Here is a 19,889-nt window from a genome sequence, read left to right as displayed (position 1 = left end):
TCCTTGTAAATAGGATACAATCCTCCGTTTTGGAAGTGGTGAAGTGTGGCGATAAGCCGAGTTGGCTAACGCAGCGCTCCACCACCTTCTAGTAAATATGCCCCATTGTATCACGAAATGGCTTAATTAATTTTTTTCCCAGGTCGCTCTTTATTGTTTTCATTCTTTGCTGTATTAAAATACACAGACATTTAGGCATGCATCGCAGTTCTTTTTCGATTTTTTTTATTTTGCTTGTGGTACATACAATTCATTTTAGCAGATGAGCATTCTTGTACAGTTATCTGATCTGAGAACTGCTGCTTTGCCAAAGCTCTGCTCCGCTTTTCCGATCCCACCATTGCGCTGTCTGGTTAGGGCGCATTTTATTTTACCTTCCTATCCGGGGACTCACGAGTCCCAATACATCCCCATTAGTTAACCCATCTTAGTATTTCTACATTTTTGGGGACATGGCGCCTCCCATTTGTTTTGGCTTTCAGTGCCTCCATATATTAATCAGATGTTTCATTAAGGGGGCCCTTTTCCCCTCTGGCAGCTAGAAATGCCCCCAGGTCCACCTCTGCCATGTCCCATTTATTGAGCTCCCCTAGCCACTAGTTCTCAACAGGAGAGCTGCAGCGCATTTTCAGGCAATTGCTACCCTTCTTTTGGTCAGGACATGGTATAGGTCTATACAATTTTTAGCATATTAAGGAGCTTCTTTACAAGTCCCTTACGCCACCGGAGAGTCATTTTTATATGGGGAAAAAGTGATGTACTGCCAGAGCATGAGGATTGTAAATGAGACCCTTTGAGGATATTTACAATAAAGACTGCGTTGTTACGCCAACATTGGTAACGCCGCGCTCAGACATTAAACGCAGGGTTGCGCCGTATTTACAAAATTACGGCACACCCCTTCATTTCCCCTAGTGCAGGCGCTAAAAAAAAATCTGCCTAGTGCCAGTGCAGGCACCCTTGCGCCATGTTACAACGGTGCCTGCACTTCAGGGGCGATGGTTTATGTGCAGGAAGGGACACCTTCACGCACATAAAAAATCTACAATTTTCTGTTTCTATGTGTGCGGCACAATGCAGCACACATAGAAAAAGCAAAAAAAAAGAAGTGTAAAATTTTCTCGTATCGCCATCCTAAGACCAGGTTTTACCTGGCCTTAGTTTTTGGACCTGCCCCATCCTTATAAACATGGGGCATCGTCAAAAAGCAATGAGTGTGGCAGCGGAACGCACACTACAACACCCATTGCACGCCCCTTTCATGGTAAGTGCAGCATGAAAAGGGGCCTTATTTACAAGGGGGCTTAAGCCACTTTAAGTGGCTTAACGCTGCTTTGTAAATAAGAGACGCTCTAGTGGCGACATCCCTTTGTAAATATGCCACATTGTTTTTAGGTCTCGCCTGGCGTTAGAGCGCATGCGCTGCTTTCGCCAAGGCGATGCCATAAAGCATAACAGGTACCCGTAAACCCTGAGTGTCAGAAGGAGCCCCAACGAGTCGCCACAACCAAGATTGCCCAAGGGGCCTGCGACCTTGACCGAGACTGGTCTGAGCAACCGCGTTGCCGGTGAACGAGAGACAGTGCCCTGTAGATGACCATATACCGTATGAAGGATCTCCTGCAGAAACCAGGTACCAAAAAGGCGAAACAGCCAACGGCCCAACAACAGGATAAAGATATGGACTCTCCTGGAGAGCAGCTAGAGGAGCCAATCACCCGAGGCTTTTTGGAGCAGCTGTTCAGAACACTTAGAGAAGATTTGGCGTGCCAGTGACAAGATTTCACCTCTGATATTAAGCAGATCAGGGCAGAGGTACAGGAAATTGGTGACCGAGTTGACTCCCTTGAAAGGAATGGCGACCATAGGGAGGAGGAGATTACCCAACAAGCCTGTGAGTTGCTGGAGTTTAGAGAGAGGAGCTATATCTCCACCTTGAAGACCTGGAGAATCGCTTGAGTAGATCCAACATACGCATTAAAGGCATGCCTCTCCAGGCAGATGGGGGAAAGCTGGAGGAATGGGTGATCAGCTTCTTCCGACACGTGGCCCCAACACATGGAGATAAAGAAGTCATCCTGGATCGCACTCACAGCGCAGGCCGACCGGCCAAGAACCCGGGACAACAGCATGACATCCTCACGTCTCCACTCTTTAAAGAAGAAGGAGATCATAATGGCCACCACCAGAGATAAATAGACCCTGGTGTTTGAGGGGCTTCAAGGTGGAATTTACCAAGACCTATCACCACTCACCCTCCAAAGGCGTAAAGCCCTGAAACTAGTCACAGCCTACCTACGCGATAAGGGAATCCCATACCGCTGGGGTCACCCTTTTAGGCTTGTTTGTTTGGGACAAAGATTTGCACTCAGTTCGGTCACTGAAGGAGGCACAGGAGGTGCTTGGTCTGGACTTGGAGGAGGGGGGACAACCCTGGATCGCAACACATGACACCGTCACACGCAACTTGCAGAAACCCGGAAGACGGCAAGGGACCAGACGTCAGAAACTTTCCAAGCCTACAGCTATGGAGAGCCAGAAAGAAAGAGGCAATGCTCCAACAGATACAGAACATAGATGGGGCCGGGGAAAACCCGACTGTCTGAGCGCAGGTCCTACGGTTAACCCTCCACCGTGGCGCTGCAGCAACTCCAGGAATGAAGAAACCCGGACTCGGTAGAGAGGGCTCATGCTCGTCTATGTGATGACCCACCACCAAACACATGGACCCATGCACAATAGTGCGGTATATGCCAGGCTGATGGCATCCTTACAATGTGTGTTTACTTATCTCTTTTCTATACTTTTTTCCCTCTTTTGTCTCTTTCTCTAGAAACAGGCCTATCCTTCTCGATGCCACGGGGAGGGGGCCTAGCAAGAAGACGGCCAGAGTCAAATGGAAACAGGGGTGGGCGCTACACCTTTTACGGGGGGGAAGGTTGAGATCAGGTAACGGAGGACGCCCATATCCCAAATGGCTCACTGCTAACACCCATGGGACACTATGTCATGCCATCCACATTTAATGGGACAGAGGGAGGAAGCCGCATCGAGAATCACCGCAAATGGGGGAGAGGGACAAGAGGAAGATGTGGGGAGACACCTCTAACTATACATCATGCCACCACACAGGCCTGAGATAGGTCCGGGTGGAATGGGAGACTCCCTGCTCTCACATGACCCCAAGAGGCAACCCTGGCCACTCTATTAAGTACCCATATGTCCACCAATAATGTTAGGATCATGAGCTTCAACGTCCTAGGACTCAATACACCAGTTATGCGGTGTTCGCTCCTCACAATGCTTAAAGAGACGAGCTGCAATATCTATTTATTGCAGGAGACCCACTTGCTGCAGGCTGATTGGAGACACCTTCGCTCCAAATGGTACGATAGACAATATTTCTCCTCTAACATGGAAAAGAAGGCCGGAGTGGCTATTCTTATAGCTTCACATTTCCAGGGGGGCGGCGGGAGAGGGGGCACACACAGAAATACCAGGCAGAATGTTGGCACTGCGAGTCCTGGTGGGATCCCACACATATACCCTAGCCTCCATATACAGCCCTAATGAACACCAGGAAGCTTTCCTCCGAGACACGCTAAATAGGATTGTGGACTCAAGATGAGGATTTAGTGTTAGGATGGGACTCTAATATAGTTCAGGACTCACAGCTAGACAGGTAAATAACACGGCTGGGTCACTCAGGATCACTCACAGAACCTATGCTCCGGAGACTTGGAGAGGTGGGACTGACAGACGCTTGGAGGTATCGCAATACCACAGCTCGGGAATACACTTTTTTCTCAGCATCTCACCAAACGTATGCGCTGATTGACTTATTCTGGAGCTCCCAACGGATAACGGGCTAGATCACAGATGTAACGATAGTGACAGTGGCTTTGTTGGACAACTCTCCGATTTCATTGGTGCTATGCTTACTGGGAGGGCCGCCGCGCCAGAGGTCGTGGAGGCTCTAACAAACGATTCCAATATTGCGGACATACGAGCTGCGATCCGTGATTATCTGGAAATTAATGACGATGGATCGGTTCCACTTCCCCAGGTCTGGGATTCACTGAAGGCGGTGATACAAGGCCGGTTTTTGTCTATCGTGGCAGGGCTCAATAAGGATAGAAGATAGAAGGGGAAAACGGGAGCTGCTTCAGTCGCAGATCAGGTAGCTAGAAGGGGTTCAACACCGCACGGGTGCGGTCCAGACCAGAAGACAACTTAATAGCACACGGAACAAATTGAAAGCTCTGGATTGTGACTGCGTGAAATAGGCCCTCCTGTGTACTAAGCAGAGCTACTATGGGGGGGAGGGAGAGGGGGGGCGGAGGACAAGCCGGGAAACTCCTAGCACACCTGCTGTCCCGAACAAATGCACGCCGCATTGCAGGCATAAGGACGAACGCAATTGCAGAGAAGGGACGAGACGCCTCTGTCATTTACTAGACAAAACTCAGCACACCAAACAACCCACGCTACTTCTGTCGGTCGATGCAGAGAAGGCGTTTGACCGTGTACATTGGCCGTACTTAAGACACATCAATTCTGGTAAGGAGGACCCATATGATAAAGCAGGTCACCTTCGGGTGAGTGAGGGGTCTTATCCTTAAGGGATGTCTTCCCACTTGATGTGTGATACTTATCACTTTACTTAGTTTTGAGAGAGATAGGGTAAAAACTGCATAAACTGATTTAATACACATGGACAAGACTAAAGGTGTGTTATTTGGTATTTCGTACTTAAGACACCCCTTGGGCAGGTTTAGGAGTGGGGAACGCTATCAATGATCGGTGAATTGCATATAGAAAGCACTGGAGGCGCGCATTAGAGTAAACGGGATAGCCTCTCGGCTGCTTGCGATAGGGACTCGCCAGGGGTGCCCACTCTCCAACTTGCTCTTTGCGCTCCATATGGAGAAATTTGCAGAGAGGGTCCAACACCTTCAGACGGTCACTGGGGTTCTAATGGGTGACAGAGCACACAATATCCCTGTATGCAGACGATGTGGTGTTATTTCTCATGCAACCAGCACTCTACCTTCCTCCCCAACTAGAAGAATTTACAATATTTAGCGAGTTCTCAGGCTTCAAAATCAACCTACAAAAACACTGGCACTCAGCCTCACCCTTCCCCAGGCTGTGCAGGGCCAGCTGAAGCAGAAATTCCCTTTCGAGTGGGCACAAGGAGACGTCTCCTATTTTGGGCTGCATATATTTCCCACAACAGAAAAGACGGTTAAGGTCAACTATTCAGCCTTGCTGGACGAGACCCAGCGTGAATTTCTTAACTGGAAGAAGCACACCATGTCGTGACTAGGCAGGTTGGCAGCCATTAAAATGACTCTCCTGCCTCGCATTCTCTATGTGATGCAGATACTACCACTATGCCCCCCTACCACGAATATTGGTGCAAATACAACACCTAATTGGGAATTTCATATAGGAAGAGAAAAAGGCCCATATGGTACGACATCAAACATTTCTGAGGCAGGCTGATGGGGGGCTTAGGGTCCCACACCTAGGGAAATATTTTCAAGCTGCGCAACCACGATATATGATTGAGTGGTATGAACTAGAGTCTGAAAAGCATTGGTGTTTCATTGATAGCGCAATCGCAGGGATGCACATATGGAAGATTCCCTGTCTCCCTAAGTGGCTTAGGCCAGCTGGAGGTTAGATCTCGCCGGTGCTGAGGCCGTTTCTCCGCTGACCCCTTTCATAGGTATCCCAGACTTCCACCCAGCGACAGAAGGGAATAGGTATCTGAAATGGCATGAAGCTAGCTGTAAAAGGATAGGTGACTTATTCAACGAGAAAGGGATTATGGATTTTTCTGAACTGGTATCAGGTTTCAGAATCCCCCAAGACACCTCCTGGCAATATTTAGCGATCCAACACTAGGTAACAACCTCAGGTACAACCCCATGGTAGCAGTCTCCTCACAAAAATTGAGCTATGGTATATCACACGAACATCAGACAAGCGCCTGCTTTCAGATATCTACTCCTTCTTGAATAAGCCCAAACATAGAGCTAAGACCCCAGCGCAGCGTAGGTGGGAATCAGAACTGGAGCGGAAATTCTCCCCTAAAGAATAGCAGGATATAATTCACAGGGCCAGAGCCTCCTCCTGCAGTACTGCGGGAAAATAAATGCTTTTAAAGATCGCACTCTATTGGTGCTATACTCCGGTTAGAGTTGCAAAACAAAAACCTAGTGGCAGCAATTTATGTTGGCGTAACTGTGAGCAGGTAGGCACTCTCACCCATATTCTCTGGCAGTGCCCAAGAAAACATGCCTATTGGACCACGGTCCTTCAGGAAGTCTACTCCATCTATCACACCAAAATTCCCAGATTTCCCAGTTACAACCTTTTGGGACTGCCAAACCCCCTTACCTACCTCTTAAGTCATGTTGGGGAAGAGCCATTACTTTACCACTAGGAGCCGCCAAACAGGTGCTGCTGGCTCGCTGGGGAACAGAAGACGTTCCGACTAAACTAGATTGGCTATACAAGGTATGGGAGATAGTGGGCATTGAAAAGATTACAGCCTACCCAAGTTCGATAAAAAATGGGGTACCATCATCAAATTACTTTTCTCCGAATTTATGTAACTCACTAGCCCAAGATACCTCCGAGTGCTACGACTCCTCACCACGAAATGCCAGTCAAGTGACTAACCCCAGACAAAGGAATAATCTCCCCCTGTGGCAACCCGTCAGCAAGTTGTATTCATGAGCCCGCCTGAGGCACCAGAACTTCTTCCTCACCTAAAATTCTGATATGTTTTTTTCAGTCAACAAATATCAGCAGGCCTCCCATTTTCTTGGCCTTAATCGAATACTGCGATATTCTGAGATGAACAAATTTACATTCAAACGCTCTATGGATTTGGTAGGCAAGGTAGATCAAAATAAAATATGCATAATTTCATGATCTGGGCGTATCATGGCGGCCTACCATGTTTAAGGTTACCTGTCCCCTAAACAGCATGGACAAATATGAGGTTACAGGAGGCATCCATGCCCAATTGTATGTAAAATCTTAATTTGACCAATACCTGAATCCTTAATAAAAAGCAGGGCAATCACTCCATCATAAATCCCTGTCCCTGACACTAATTTAATGAACTGGTAGAGGAAACCTAACCATTCTTAAGCCAGCCAAAAAGTCCCAGATGAAAGGCTTTTTCCTTATCAAGGGACACAGTTAGCAAGGCCTTTGTCACAACTAAGCCCAGGGACTTGACCAAATAGTGCATATTGCCCCACCTCTTCCTGCAGATCCCCCTCTATAGCTATGCAGATCAAACTGAGTAGACAACAAGGCTTCTAAACCGAAACGTTTGTTCAAAACCAAAGGGATTTCTGAAGGGAAACCCGAATGCATCAGCAGGAAAAGGTTTACTCAAAGTTCATTAATCAGTAAGGCCATCTAGTTTAAAAAATCAATGTTATACTGGAGACAGCACAAACATTTCTGTGGATTTAAAACAACTGAAATTCCCAAATATTCAAAACATCACTTGTTCATGCAGTCACATTTTAGGAGACTGACGACTACCTTGACCTCAGAATAAGAAACATGTATCTTATTAAAAAAATGCAAAGGCTATTTTGTACATTATGCTTAAAATCGCCAATTGTCCTTCGCAACAATAAGTAACATGAAGTACAATGAATGTTCCAGAACTGTGGTACAAAGAAGAAGCACACATGTTAAGCATACATATTTACTGAATCTATACATAATTGTGTAGATAAAATTTCAGTTTCACAGTTGTGAAAAATCTCTACAAAATGTTTTTGAAAAGCAAAGCAAGATTGACTGTTCATTCCCCCATTTTCATTTCATGACAGCAAACATGGATTGTAAAAATAAAGCAGTGCTTAGCACGAACTAAATTTTTGCAAGTTTTTTTCACAGTTATTCTCATTTACAGTACGAAGAGGTAGATTATTTCTGTAACACCTGAGAAATGAACTGTAGCACAAAGAGGTGTAAAGGTGTAGCAAAGAAAACACAGATCAGAGCCCTGTTAAAGTAACAGTCCACATTACTACTCATGGTTCAAAAACTGTTGTCTTCACATGTCAGTTAAGCAGTTTTAATTTATTTAGAAAGGCAATGGCAATTATGGTCCCGTGGGGAAAAAAAAAAGTCAAGATGATATGCAAGGCCGGTTTCGTGTTAAATCAATGTGTCTGACTTTGCAAATAATTTAGGTTCTATATTTCCTGATAAAAGGTATGATACAAACAATTAAACAGTTTGCCAAACGGCTAAAGAACCCTGCATATTTGATTTGTAGGAAAATGGTTCCAAATTCTATCATCCCTTCAGTGAGTCTGGACGCTGCTTATATCCCAGGATATATTTTGCAACTACCACAATGCAATAAAAATGCCCTAGATAATTATGAACACCTTTTATTCCTGTTGACACCCTGGGGCGTTAATTCAAGGATTTTACTGTTTAGTCAAATACGTTAGGGTACGGGAGTATTTTTAGAACAAGTTGGCCTTTTAGTGATATAGACGTAAAGGATTACTTTTTCACAATTTCGAAACTGGATTCACAATAATTAGGGTCACTTGTTTTTCTAAGTGTGAAAATGAATGGTTGTGCTGTTTGTGTGCTCCGCTACTCAAGTATACGTAGATGGGGACTTACTCAATCCTAAACACTTAAAAGCTGCATCACTAGTTATGCATTGTGGCACAAGGAAATAATCCAGGCATAGGTATAGAGTAACCCTACAAATGTGGCGCCAACAAGGGATTGCCCATGGTTATTTTCAGAGATTAGCAGTCGGAGTGCAAGCAAATTTGGACCATTCTCGCACTAAAAATCCGTTCATAGTCGAGCTATGATTACACTGTACCCAACATGATTGGAACTGGTGCACAGATGGTTGATATGGCATCACCAAATCAAATCATGAGCTTCAACAGTCTAAAGCAAACAATTACAAGCACTAAACAAGAATCTGACAATACTGAATAAAGGAAAGAATGTCGTAATTTCAAAAAAAAACAAATCATGTGCTACTCTAAAGTTTGACACTACTTCAGAAGTCACTTCTATATTAATACTTAGTCGATGTGAACATTAGCTCATATAAGAGACAAATGTGTACGTATTACCACAAGGCTTTATGAGCCACGGTCTGAAAACCTTTTTAAAATTTGCCTAACAAAAGACGAAAGGACCTTCAGGACAGAAGAGAATACGGGTTAAAATGGATCAAACAGTCACTAACAATCTTAAACAAAAGACAGACTCCTTAAACTATCTCTTTACAAGAAAACATTGCAATTATTTGAAATGTACAAATAATTATTGAAGCCTTTTTAGTGCAGCAGGAAAATTCAAGTATTTCATAACTGTTTACCTAAAGTGAGAAACACCTACTTTTTGTGCAAGTCAGATTTCGCCAGTCAACTTAAGAGCAAATATTTCGGAACCAGAAAACACAATCTGGAGAGTGCTCGTCACAGAATCACAACTATGAGAGCGAAAGCAGCCGAAATGCTAAGCATACTTCACAGATTCCAGAGATCTAAAGTATTTGATCAACCGGGTTCACCCAAAAGGTTAGTAATGGTAGGGTTGTAAAGATCAAATGCCTGTTTCCAGTTTATTCAACAGGGTTTTTCGACGTTTACAGTTCCAATAAAACTGTAACTTTTAGAGCAATATTAATCTTAGCTCGTCAAAATTACGTAAGTTTTACCCCTACTCTTTCATAACAAGAAACATTTGGTCCACTAGTGTCCGCGAGTGGCACTTCGTTTATTCAATAACAGGTAAAATGAATATTTGCTGAAAACAGAACCATTTCACATCATTTCTTCGTACAAACATAAAAGAACCTGGCCCTAATGCAATTATGGAATTAATGGCAATGCTAAAAAAAAAACCCTAACAAAAACCTAAAAAAAAAAAAATTTATTCTTCGTGGCAGCACCTTATTTTTGGAATATGTGGTATAGCGACAATGGTCTTGTGCCTGTTCCACACAACGTCTAAGTTGTACTCCCTACTGACAGTCGCACACATGCTTATCAAAATGGGTCTAGATGCAATGGTAAACCTTTGCACCAAAACTCGGTGCTTACGTTTAAACAAAGGTCCCTCCGGTACCGAATTGAAAGTACACATCAACCGCTTAAGTAGGCATCCTTCTGAATTGAGCTTGTGACTGCCTACAAAAACCCTGAGAAGTATACAAGACTGTAACACACCCTGTTTTCCATTTGTGAATGGGAGAATCAACTTCAGCACGGATGTATGGTTTGAGGCATCACATAATCAAGTCCCTGTAATCAGTCTTGAACAAATGTGTAATTCCCTGTTATTCATTACAAAAAACATAAGCTCACACTGACAAATGGTTGCCATTGGTACTCAGAATGTAATGTCTTATTTGCTAAACACAAGGAAAGAAATGAATTAAACACTGCTGAAACAGTACGATACTTCTTTAACAACCGATTAATGTCCATTACAATTTACCCTGAAATGTGGTTTACATTCATGCATGGTTTGACCAACATGTTGACATATGCTGAGAAACAAAACATGCATTAATTCAGAAACTATGTGGAAAAACTGCGCTAAACAAGTGGCAAATAAAGATCGATTTGACTACCCAAAGCAACTAAACATCCTGTACTACATCAGTCCAGTAGTTCTAAGAAAATACAGATATGGTAGAAAAGTAAGAAATTTGTCACCACAAAACCAAGAGGTACCACCAACAGAGTATGTTATACAGAAAATATATATATATATATATCTATATGTGTGGATATATATATATATTTATATACATTTCAACATTGTTTACAATTTAGTCAGCAGAGTCAATGCTGGTCATAGAACATGTACAGACAGTCTCTTCAATGGAATTCTCAACAAAGGAGAGCGAACTTGCAGCATCAGGTTGGATTCCAGGTTCTTTGTCAGTTGTAGTTACAAGCTCTTTAGTAGTCTCTTCGATTGTACATGACGACAACATGTCCACCATGGTGGCCTTGCCCATATCCGGGACAGATATCCGATCCTTGAGGACCTCTACTTTTTTATTGAGCTCATTTCTCTCTGTCTGGAGGGCACGGCACAGTTTCTCCAAACGCTCAAGCTTAATATGGAGGCCTTTGCACTCTTTGTCTCGAAAGGTTTTCTATGATGAGAAGAAAAAAAGAAGACAATTAAGGTATAAAATATAAAACTTTGAATGAATTAACCATCTAAAACAACTTCACAACACTTTTCTAGATGTTGCCCTAGGCCACAGAGAACAGATGAGCTTCTTGCCACACATTAAAATGCATCTAATATTCCTTATTCAGCTGGATACTTCACATTAATTGTATGGACCCAAATTAAAAAGCAGAGGAAGTAGACGAGGGTGCATAAAGGATTTGTTCAGCTTCAGATGTACACCACCAACCTCCACGCCACAGAGAATAACTGAAAGTATCACACCCCACCCCCCCAAATATTCGTAGCGGGTCACACAATAACAATGCTGTGCCGAGTATATCCAGTTAAATGTCGATATTCCAGATGGGAGGATAGATTGATTGGTACAATAGGGCTGATTACGATGTAGGGGGGGATCGCCACCGCCCGCATGGTGGTGGTGATCCGCACTACATTTCCCTCTGCCGCCACCCATTTCCCCCGCCGTATTAGTATGGCGGGGGGGCAACCCAGTGGACGGAAAGACCGTCCGCCGGTCGACCAGGCGGAAAAGGGGCTAGATAGGGTGGTGGTGTCTGCTAGACACCGCCATACATATTAGCAGGGGTGCGGGAAGCTGCCGGCCGCCATGGAAAGGCATGTAGAGTTTGCTGTCTGGGGCCCCTTGCGGGCCCCCATGTTATAGGGTGGGCAGGTGGTGCACATGGGGGGTACCTATGGTACCCCCCTACATTGTCATGGACAAGGTGGCAGGCACCGCGCGGTGCCCGTCACCTTGTGCATGACAATACATACAGCGCATTCCCATCATTGAGGCGGGCGGTGCTGTGAGCACCGCCCGCCAAAATGCTGGGAATAGATGATGCCACTGTCACGGTGGCGGTGGCATCCTAATTGCAGGTGCGGGACCGACGCACCACTGGCGGCCGGTCCCAGCACCGCTCGGACATGTTTGACTTGTCAACGGAAAAACAACCAGACTATATATTCCATACAATTCGTATTTTGTCGGAACCAGCATATTAAAGAAAACATGTCCCAACGTAACCCAATTCACACTGTAAACTAACCCCTTTCTGCAGCCCTCCCCTCACCTACCAGTCCTGCATGATAGAAAGACACATACTTTTATATGATGTCGAAGTTGTAGCACAGACCAGTCATACACAGCCCTACGTTTACAATTGAGGACTACCACAATTACACCCGGTATGTCTGTTTAGTCTTACCCATGCATGCATTTCGTTCAAGTTAGGTGTTCCAGTTATTAGTTTATGAATTTATTAACAGGGGTGTCGCTAGAGTCTAAGTCTAGCGTTTTCATGGCTTCTAACAATGTCCCATTCCATAGCTATTGAGATTTTACGTACACCTTTAGCTTTCTCTCCTTATTGCCGCACTTTCAGTGCTGCCCCAGCGGATTAGCTTGCTCTGCCAAGCGTGTTTCGTGGGCGGTTTCTTTGTTTTCCATTGCATAGTGATGAGTCATTTTGCTACAATGAGTGCCAAATTCACAAATTTGTATTGTACTCTGTGTTTGGACGAGTGCTTATGTAGGCCCAAAATACATTCCTCCATAGTGTTGCCTGGTTCTCTTTGTGTGGCCTCCCTATGTGTCGCCTAATCGACTCCCAAAACCCACGTAGGGGAGGGCATGCCCACAGCATATGTGATAAGTCAGCACCCTCCAGCTGGCACCTGGGGCAGAGATGTTGCGTCTGTGGGAACATTTTATCTAATCTTTTGGGGGTGAGATAGGCTCTGTGGAGTAGAATAGTCTGTATGAATTAGAATTTCGCATTTCTGGATACTTTTTTGGGGTGTTCTATGATTTTTGCATATTCCTTATTCTCCAGTTCCCGTCCCAAGTCTCCCTCCCATGTGTGACGCAATGTATTAAGTTAGACCACGGCGTGTGCTCTTATCCCCACATAGAGCCATTTGATGAGGTGTCTACCTCTGCCCATATAGTATAATGCATTAACGAGTTCGTGCGTGGGGGGTTCTTGTTGCTGCAGAGCACAGTGTGTCTTAATTTATTGTACTAGTGCGGAGTGCAATAAGTATAAATGGTCAGGTGCCTCAGTTTTGCTCACAAAATTGTCATGGTCCATGAGTGTCCAGTTATTAAATAAATCCGTTACTGTGCTGATCCCTCCTTCTAACCAGGGTGCAATACTACGTTTTGTTACCCTTCCAACCCGCAGTGGTATCCCCAGTAATGGAATATTTCCGGCATATGTAGGATTTAGCTGTGCATACTGTAACGTCGCTTTCCAGCACTGTAGCGCGGTGCGCAACCAAGGTGGGAGGTTCTGGGGGGTTTTGCAACGAGGTAATAATAAAGTATGCAGCTTTCTCCGGTCGAATTCATTTTCCAATCTTAAAGGGCAATCCACAAGAGTTACTTTTATGGTGACACATCTTTAATATAGGACCTCCTTCACGTTATCCATTTGTGAGATTCCTTCTCACCTATTGGAAGGTGCAAACTGATTCTATAGCACATGCATACATAATATGTGACAAGTTTGCCAGTCCCCTTCAATTTGAACAAGCATTAGAAATGCAATCGGGCTCGGATTTATTTGAGTTTGAGCTAATGGCATTGTAAATGCCAATGTATTGTTGCTATGTGTTATGGAGTGTGTTCATGTGGTGTGTACTGCCAGTGATCTCCTTGTGAGTGTGCGAATATTGCACCGTTACTGCCTGTGATGTCCTTCTTGTGAGTGTGAGAAGCTTGCACCTCTGCTGCCTGTGGTCTCCTTGTGAGTGTAAGAAGCTTGCACAGCTGCTGCCTGTGATGTCCTACTCACTACTCTACTCTACTCACTACTCTACTCACTACTCACTACTCTACTCACTACTCTGCACTCACTACTCTACTCACTACTCTACTCACTACTCACTACTCTACTCTCTACTCACTACTCTACTCACTACTCTACTCACTACTCACTACTCTACTCACTACTCTGCACTCACTACTCACTACTCTGCACTCACTACTCTACTCACTACTATACTCTGCACTCACTACTCACTACTCTACTCTACTCACTACTCTACTCTACTCTACTCACTACTCTACTCACTACTCAACTCACTACTCTACTCACTACTCTACTCACTACTCTACTCACTACTCTACTCACTACTCAACTCACTACTTTCTACTCACTACTCTACTCACTACTCAACTCACTACTCACTTCTCTACTCACTACTCTGCACTCACTACTCACTACTCTACTCACTACTCTACTCTCTACTCTACTCACTACTCTACTCACTACTCTACTCACTACTCTACTCACTACTCTACTCACTACTCTACTCACTACTCTACTCACTACTCTACTCACTACTCTACTCACTACTCTACTCACTACTCAACTCACTACTCAACTCACTACTCAACTCACTACTCTGCACTCACTACTCACTACTCTACTCACTACTCACTACTCTGCACTCACTACTCACTACTCTACTCACTACTCTACTCACTACTCTACTCACTACTCAACTCACTACTCAACTCACTACTCACTACTCTGCACTCACTACTTTAGTCACCTCACTACTCTACTCACTACTCTACTCACCTCACTACTCACTACTCTGCACTCACTACTCACTACTCTGCACTCACTACTCACTACTCTGCACTCACTACTCACTACTCTGCACTCACTACTCACTACTCTGCACTCACTACTCACTACTCTACTCACTACTCTACTCACTACTCTGCACTCACTACTCACTAATCTACTCTACTCACTACTCTACTCACTACTCTGCACTCACTACTCACTACTCTGCACTCACTACTCACTACTCTGCACTCACTACTCACTACTCTGCACTCACTACTCACTACTCTGCACTCACTACTCACTACTCTACTCACTACTCTGCACTCACTACTCTGTGTGCCTGGTGAAAGCGTGCACTGATGGTTAATGGTGTGTGTGTGCGCCTGGTGAAAGCTTGCAGTGACGGCTGGTGGTGTGTGTGAATACTCACATAGTGATTACCCTGCATACTCAAACACTGCTCACCCTGCACAGTCACACACTGCTTAACCTACACACGCACACACTGCTCACCCTACACACTCACACACTGCTCACCCTACACACTCACACACTGTTAACCCTGCATACTGCTCACCCTGCACGCTCACACACTGCTCACCCTGCAAAGTCACACACTGCTCACCCTGCACACTCACACACTGCTGGCGCTGGACACCAACGTACTGCTCACCCTGCATACTCACACACTGCTGACCCTGCACACTGACACACTGCTGGCCCTGGACACCAACGTACTGCTCACCCTGCATGCTCACACACTGCTGACCCTGCACACACACACACTCCTGGCCCTGGACACCTACATACTGATCACCCTGCATACTTACATACTGATCACCCTGCATACTCACACTCTGCTCACCCTGCATACTCACACTCTGCTCACCCTGCATACTCACACTCTGCTCACCCTGCATACTCACACTCTGCTCACCCTGCATACTCGCACTCTGCTCACCCTGCATACTCGCACTCTGCTCACCCTGCATACTCGCACTCTGCTCACCCTGCATACTCGCACTCTGCTCACCCTGCATACTCGCACTCTGCTCACCCTGCATACTCGCACTCTGCTCACCCTGCATACTCGCACTCTGCTCACCCTGCATACTCGCACTCTGCTCACCCTGCATACTCGCACTCTGCTCACCCTGCATACTCACACACTGCTGACCCTGCACACTGACACACTGCTGGCCCTGGACACCCGTATACTGATCACCCTGTATACTCGTATACTGATCACCCTGCATACTCAAACACTGCTCACCCTGCATACTCACACACTGCTGACCCTGCACACTGACACACTGCCGGCCCTGGACACCAACGTACTGCTCACCCTGCATGCTCACACACTCCTGGCCCTGGACACCCACATACTGATCACCCTGCATACTTACATACTGATCACCCTGCATACTCACACTCTGCTCACCCTGCATACTCACACTCTGCTCACCCTGCATACTCACACTCTGCTCACCCTGCAAACTCACACTCTGCTCACCCTGCATACTCGCACTCTGCTCGCCCTGCATACTCACACACTGCTGGCCCTGCACACTCACACACTGCTGGCCCTGCATACTCACACTCTGCTCACCCTGCATACTCGCACTCTGCTCACCCTGCACACTCACACTCTGCTCGCCCTGCACACTCACACACTGCTGGCCCTGGACACCCACATACTGATCACCCTGTATACTCGCATACTGATCACCCTGCATACTCACACACTGCTCACCCTGCATACTCACACTCTGCTCACCCTGCATACTCACACTCTGCTCACCCTGCATACTCACACACTGCTGACCCTGCACACTGACACACTGCTAACGCGTGCCTTAACTATGCATATGCCTTAAACACGTGAATGCGTGCCTTAGGTAGTTGGTGTTCTAGCTGTCTGAGCAGATGGGCGGGGAGAGGAACCGGAATGATCGCAGCAGGGAGAAGGACCGGGACACAGCTTGGTAAGTTGGGCCGAACTTTAGGGCTCCGGGCTGGGGCGACTGGGGACGGATCTTTACTACATATGCCATTTACAAGAAAATGTGTTGCAAAGGCATGATTGGTAAAGGCATGCGTGGTAAAGACGCGGTTGCTGTAAAGACTGCGTGGTTTAGGCATGCGTGGTTTTGTTATACAACCTTTGATTGGGGAGAAAATCACCATAGATGTACAGTTATTGCTTTGTTTCTCTTTCATGATGAAACCTATGCCAAATTGAATAAAAAGTGTTCTAAAATAAAGTGACATTTGTCCACAGTGGAAAGCACTTTACAAAAAGGTTAACTGGTCATCTTTCAGCTGCTTAGTTCTATATTTGGTTGTTAAACTGGTACTAATGAGGTGAAAATCTATCCCCAGAATGTATTACCAGGTGTAAAAATTACAAAATCATGATGGTATGCTACCAAAAATGTGCTGCATTATGTCGCATAGTTAACCTTTTCTTGCCACATAATTTAGTTAACCCTGCAGTATAATTTGGTGCTCCCCGCCACATAATTCGAGTGGCCCTGCTGATAGTGTCTCCAAATTGCAAGTAACTAAAAAAGAATCCCCCTTCTCAGCCGAAGACCTGTCTGCGTCTCTCGTAATGAATATTCAATTCCTGTCAGTCTGAGGTTCAGAATTATATTTGGATAGCTGTGGATACTGGGATGTTTTTCGCCAAAGGAGTCTGAGCGGCATGAAATGGACAGGATCGAAGCTGGCATGGTCTACACTGTCACTGGATTCTGTGGATGAAAAAAAAAATCACCTTTATTCGCAGTTATCCATCCACAATTTTTTGTCGGAAATCGGTTCCAGGCTGGCCTGGTCTAATATTGTGAGCAGGTGTTTCTAATTCTGGTATTTTAAAGAAAGAAAGAAACGTGGTCTGAAGGAGGAAGGCGCCGTCTCCAGAAGTGAGCATTTTTACCTCACTGCAGTAGAACCCTGCTTTGACTCCCGGGGCCGAGATGTACTTGCAGTGAATAACAGACAGTGCCATTCTCGGCCCGATAGTATCTCTATAAGCGGTGTCATCCACAAACACCTCCCATCAGTCTGAAAACACCTTTACAGCTTGTGCAATGGCCAGAGTTCCCCTCTGTTGACACAGCACTTATAAACCAGGCACTTTCAGTCCCTCTGACAACGTCCAAGCATCGTCAGTTTCCTTCGGTTGGCAAGGTTTTTCGAGCGTTTGTAATGGCAAGAGACCTCCTTTCCCACTAGGGAAATCCATCCCCTCTTGTGACCTGCAGGCAGTTTCCGCCGTGGTTGACAATACCTGCTTCACCGTGCAAACCACGGCCACTTTATGTTAGTCTGACCAGCACTCTCTGCTGAGTGCCGGGCCCTGGCATTGCCTTCCCTTCGTCGAGGCCTGCCACCTCACAGACAGCACTGACCAGTTTGACAATGTCCTTACATCCCCTGGGCGTCCCAGCCAGGAGATGTCGGTCTCACAGTGCGGATGTAGTCCTCGCATCCCTCAGACGGGTCCTGGCACCGAGGAGACATCTCAGATGTCAAGCCTCCATCCATCACAATGCGGATAGTCTTGTTCGTCTGCGCACGCACAAGGCAGACGGAAAGCAGCACACCTGCTACAGAAAGCGTTCATAACAAAAGCCTCGCGGTTCATGGCACCCGAGGGCCTCTTTCGGGGGAGGAAGCAGTGCTTTATTTGCGCCGGTGTGGCGAACCGGCACTCGTTTTAAAACACCAGGACACTTTGTGCTTGCACTTACATTTTAGTGTCGATTGTTAACACTCCAAACTATTTTTTATTTTTTACTGCAGTATGTAGGGCCTGACGAAGGGGGGCAGGGGGAGTGTTATCTGACACTTTAAGTTTACGTTAACGCACAATACTGCGTTTAAATGGCTGCTCTGATTGCCGCACCGTTGGCCCGCCACATCCGCCTCATTCCAGTGGGTGGATGGTGGAATAGATTCGCAGGCTCAGGATGTCCTTGTACTTACTCCGTGCACAGTGGAGTATTGTTTCCTTTCCGAAAGCCACTGCCTCGGTGCCCTCCTGCACGACCCATTCACCGCCAGAACCAACGTGTGGTATTGATGCTCCCGCTCCCCAAACGAGATGCCTGGGTGAGTGCACGATCTCACAGAAGCGACCCGGCAGAGAACAGTGCTAGTGAGTCGAACATGTTCAGGAACATTACCGGTCCACCAGGCACACAACACTTGCACCAAGAAAAAGTGCAGGATTAATCAAGACGAAATGGTATGCGGTAAGATAGTTATGCATGTGTCACAACCTCTGGAATCTTTAAACAAGCAAAGAGTTGTCAAGAATTTTCAGAAGCTAGTCTTTATTACTAACCCCCCTCCCCCTTTATCTAACCCCAGGCCCAAGCAGTACGCTGGCTCGCGCCAAAGTCAGGGAGTCAAACAGCTGCCTTGATAAACTGCGCACCCGAGGAGGCCTTTCCGTATACACCGAGCACATGATCACTTTTATGATGCTTGAATTGTTATGTAACATTATGTGAGCGCTCCTCCAGTCACGGCATTCCTTCTAGTAAGCTTTGAGACTCGATGCCAAAATAACACTGGCGAGTTAATAACAAGAACTGGAGCCGTAGCCGGGGGCCGGTGACCAGAACCGTCACCGCCGCCGCCGCCACAGCCCACCACAGCCCGCCGGCAAAGGAGAGAGCGGAGTGCAGCAAGCGGTAAGCGGAGATCGTATCATCACTCGTACCCGCCACAACCACCGCTAACTGTCCGCCGCGGCCGTTCTCCCGCCAAGCAAGCCAAGCGGTGCAACTCGGTGAGCAGTGAACGGCCCCCCACCTGTAGCTACCTGTAGCTGCCGCCAGCATCACAGAAAAGGAAGCTGCGCGCTGAGCGCTGCAGATTTGTGAACGCGCCCGGCCATCTGGATTCACTAACGGAGGCACCCTGACAGCTCCTAATTAGAATTAATGTACTTCTTTGCGCGAGCACGCACGAAATATGCCTCAAAATGGCGGAACAAAACTACATTTACCCTATCACTTCAAGCCTATTAAAAAGAAAACACAAGGA

General features: G+C 46.1%; 1 protein-coding gene across 1 annotated transcript in view; it reads right to left on the bottom strand.

Annotated features, from left to right (window-relative positions):
* Positions 1-8,105: 8,105 nt before the first annotated feature.
* Positions 8,106-19,889, bottom strand: part of TXLNG (taxilin gamma) — a 256,979-nt gene continuing 245,195 nt past the window's right edge. The window contains exon 10 of the mRNA XM_078658098.1: positions 8,106-11,200. Within this exon, the coding sequence (XP_078514224.1) occupies positions 10,868-11,200 (333 nt within the window). The 3' untranslated portion in view covers positions 8,106-10,867. The remainder of the gene's footprint in view (positions 11,201-19,889) is intronic.

The sequence above is a fragment of the Lissotriton helveticus genome, chromosome 8 (genome assembly GCF_964261635.1).
Source record: "Lissotriton helveticus chromosome 8, aLisHel1.1, whole genome shotgun sequence".
NCBI classification, from domain to species: Eukaryota; Metazoa; Chordata; class Amphibia; order Caudata; family Salamandridae; genus Lissotriton; species Lissotriton helveticus.
The sequence above is the reverse complement of the archived record's forward strand: the minus strand, read 5'-3'. Positions and strand labels throughout refer to the sequence as shown.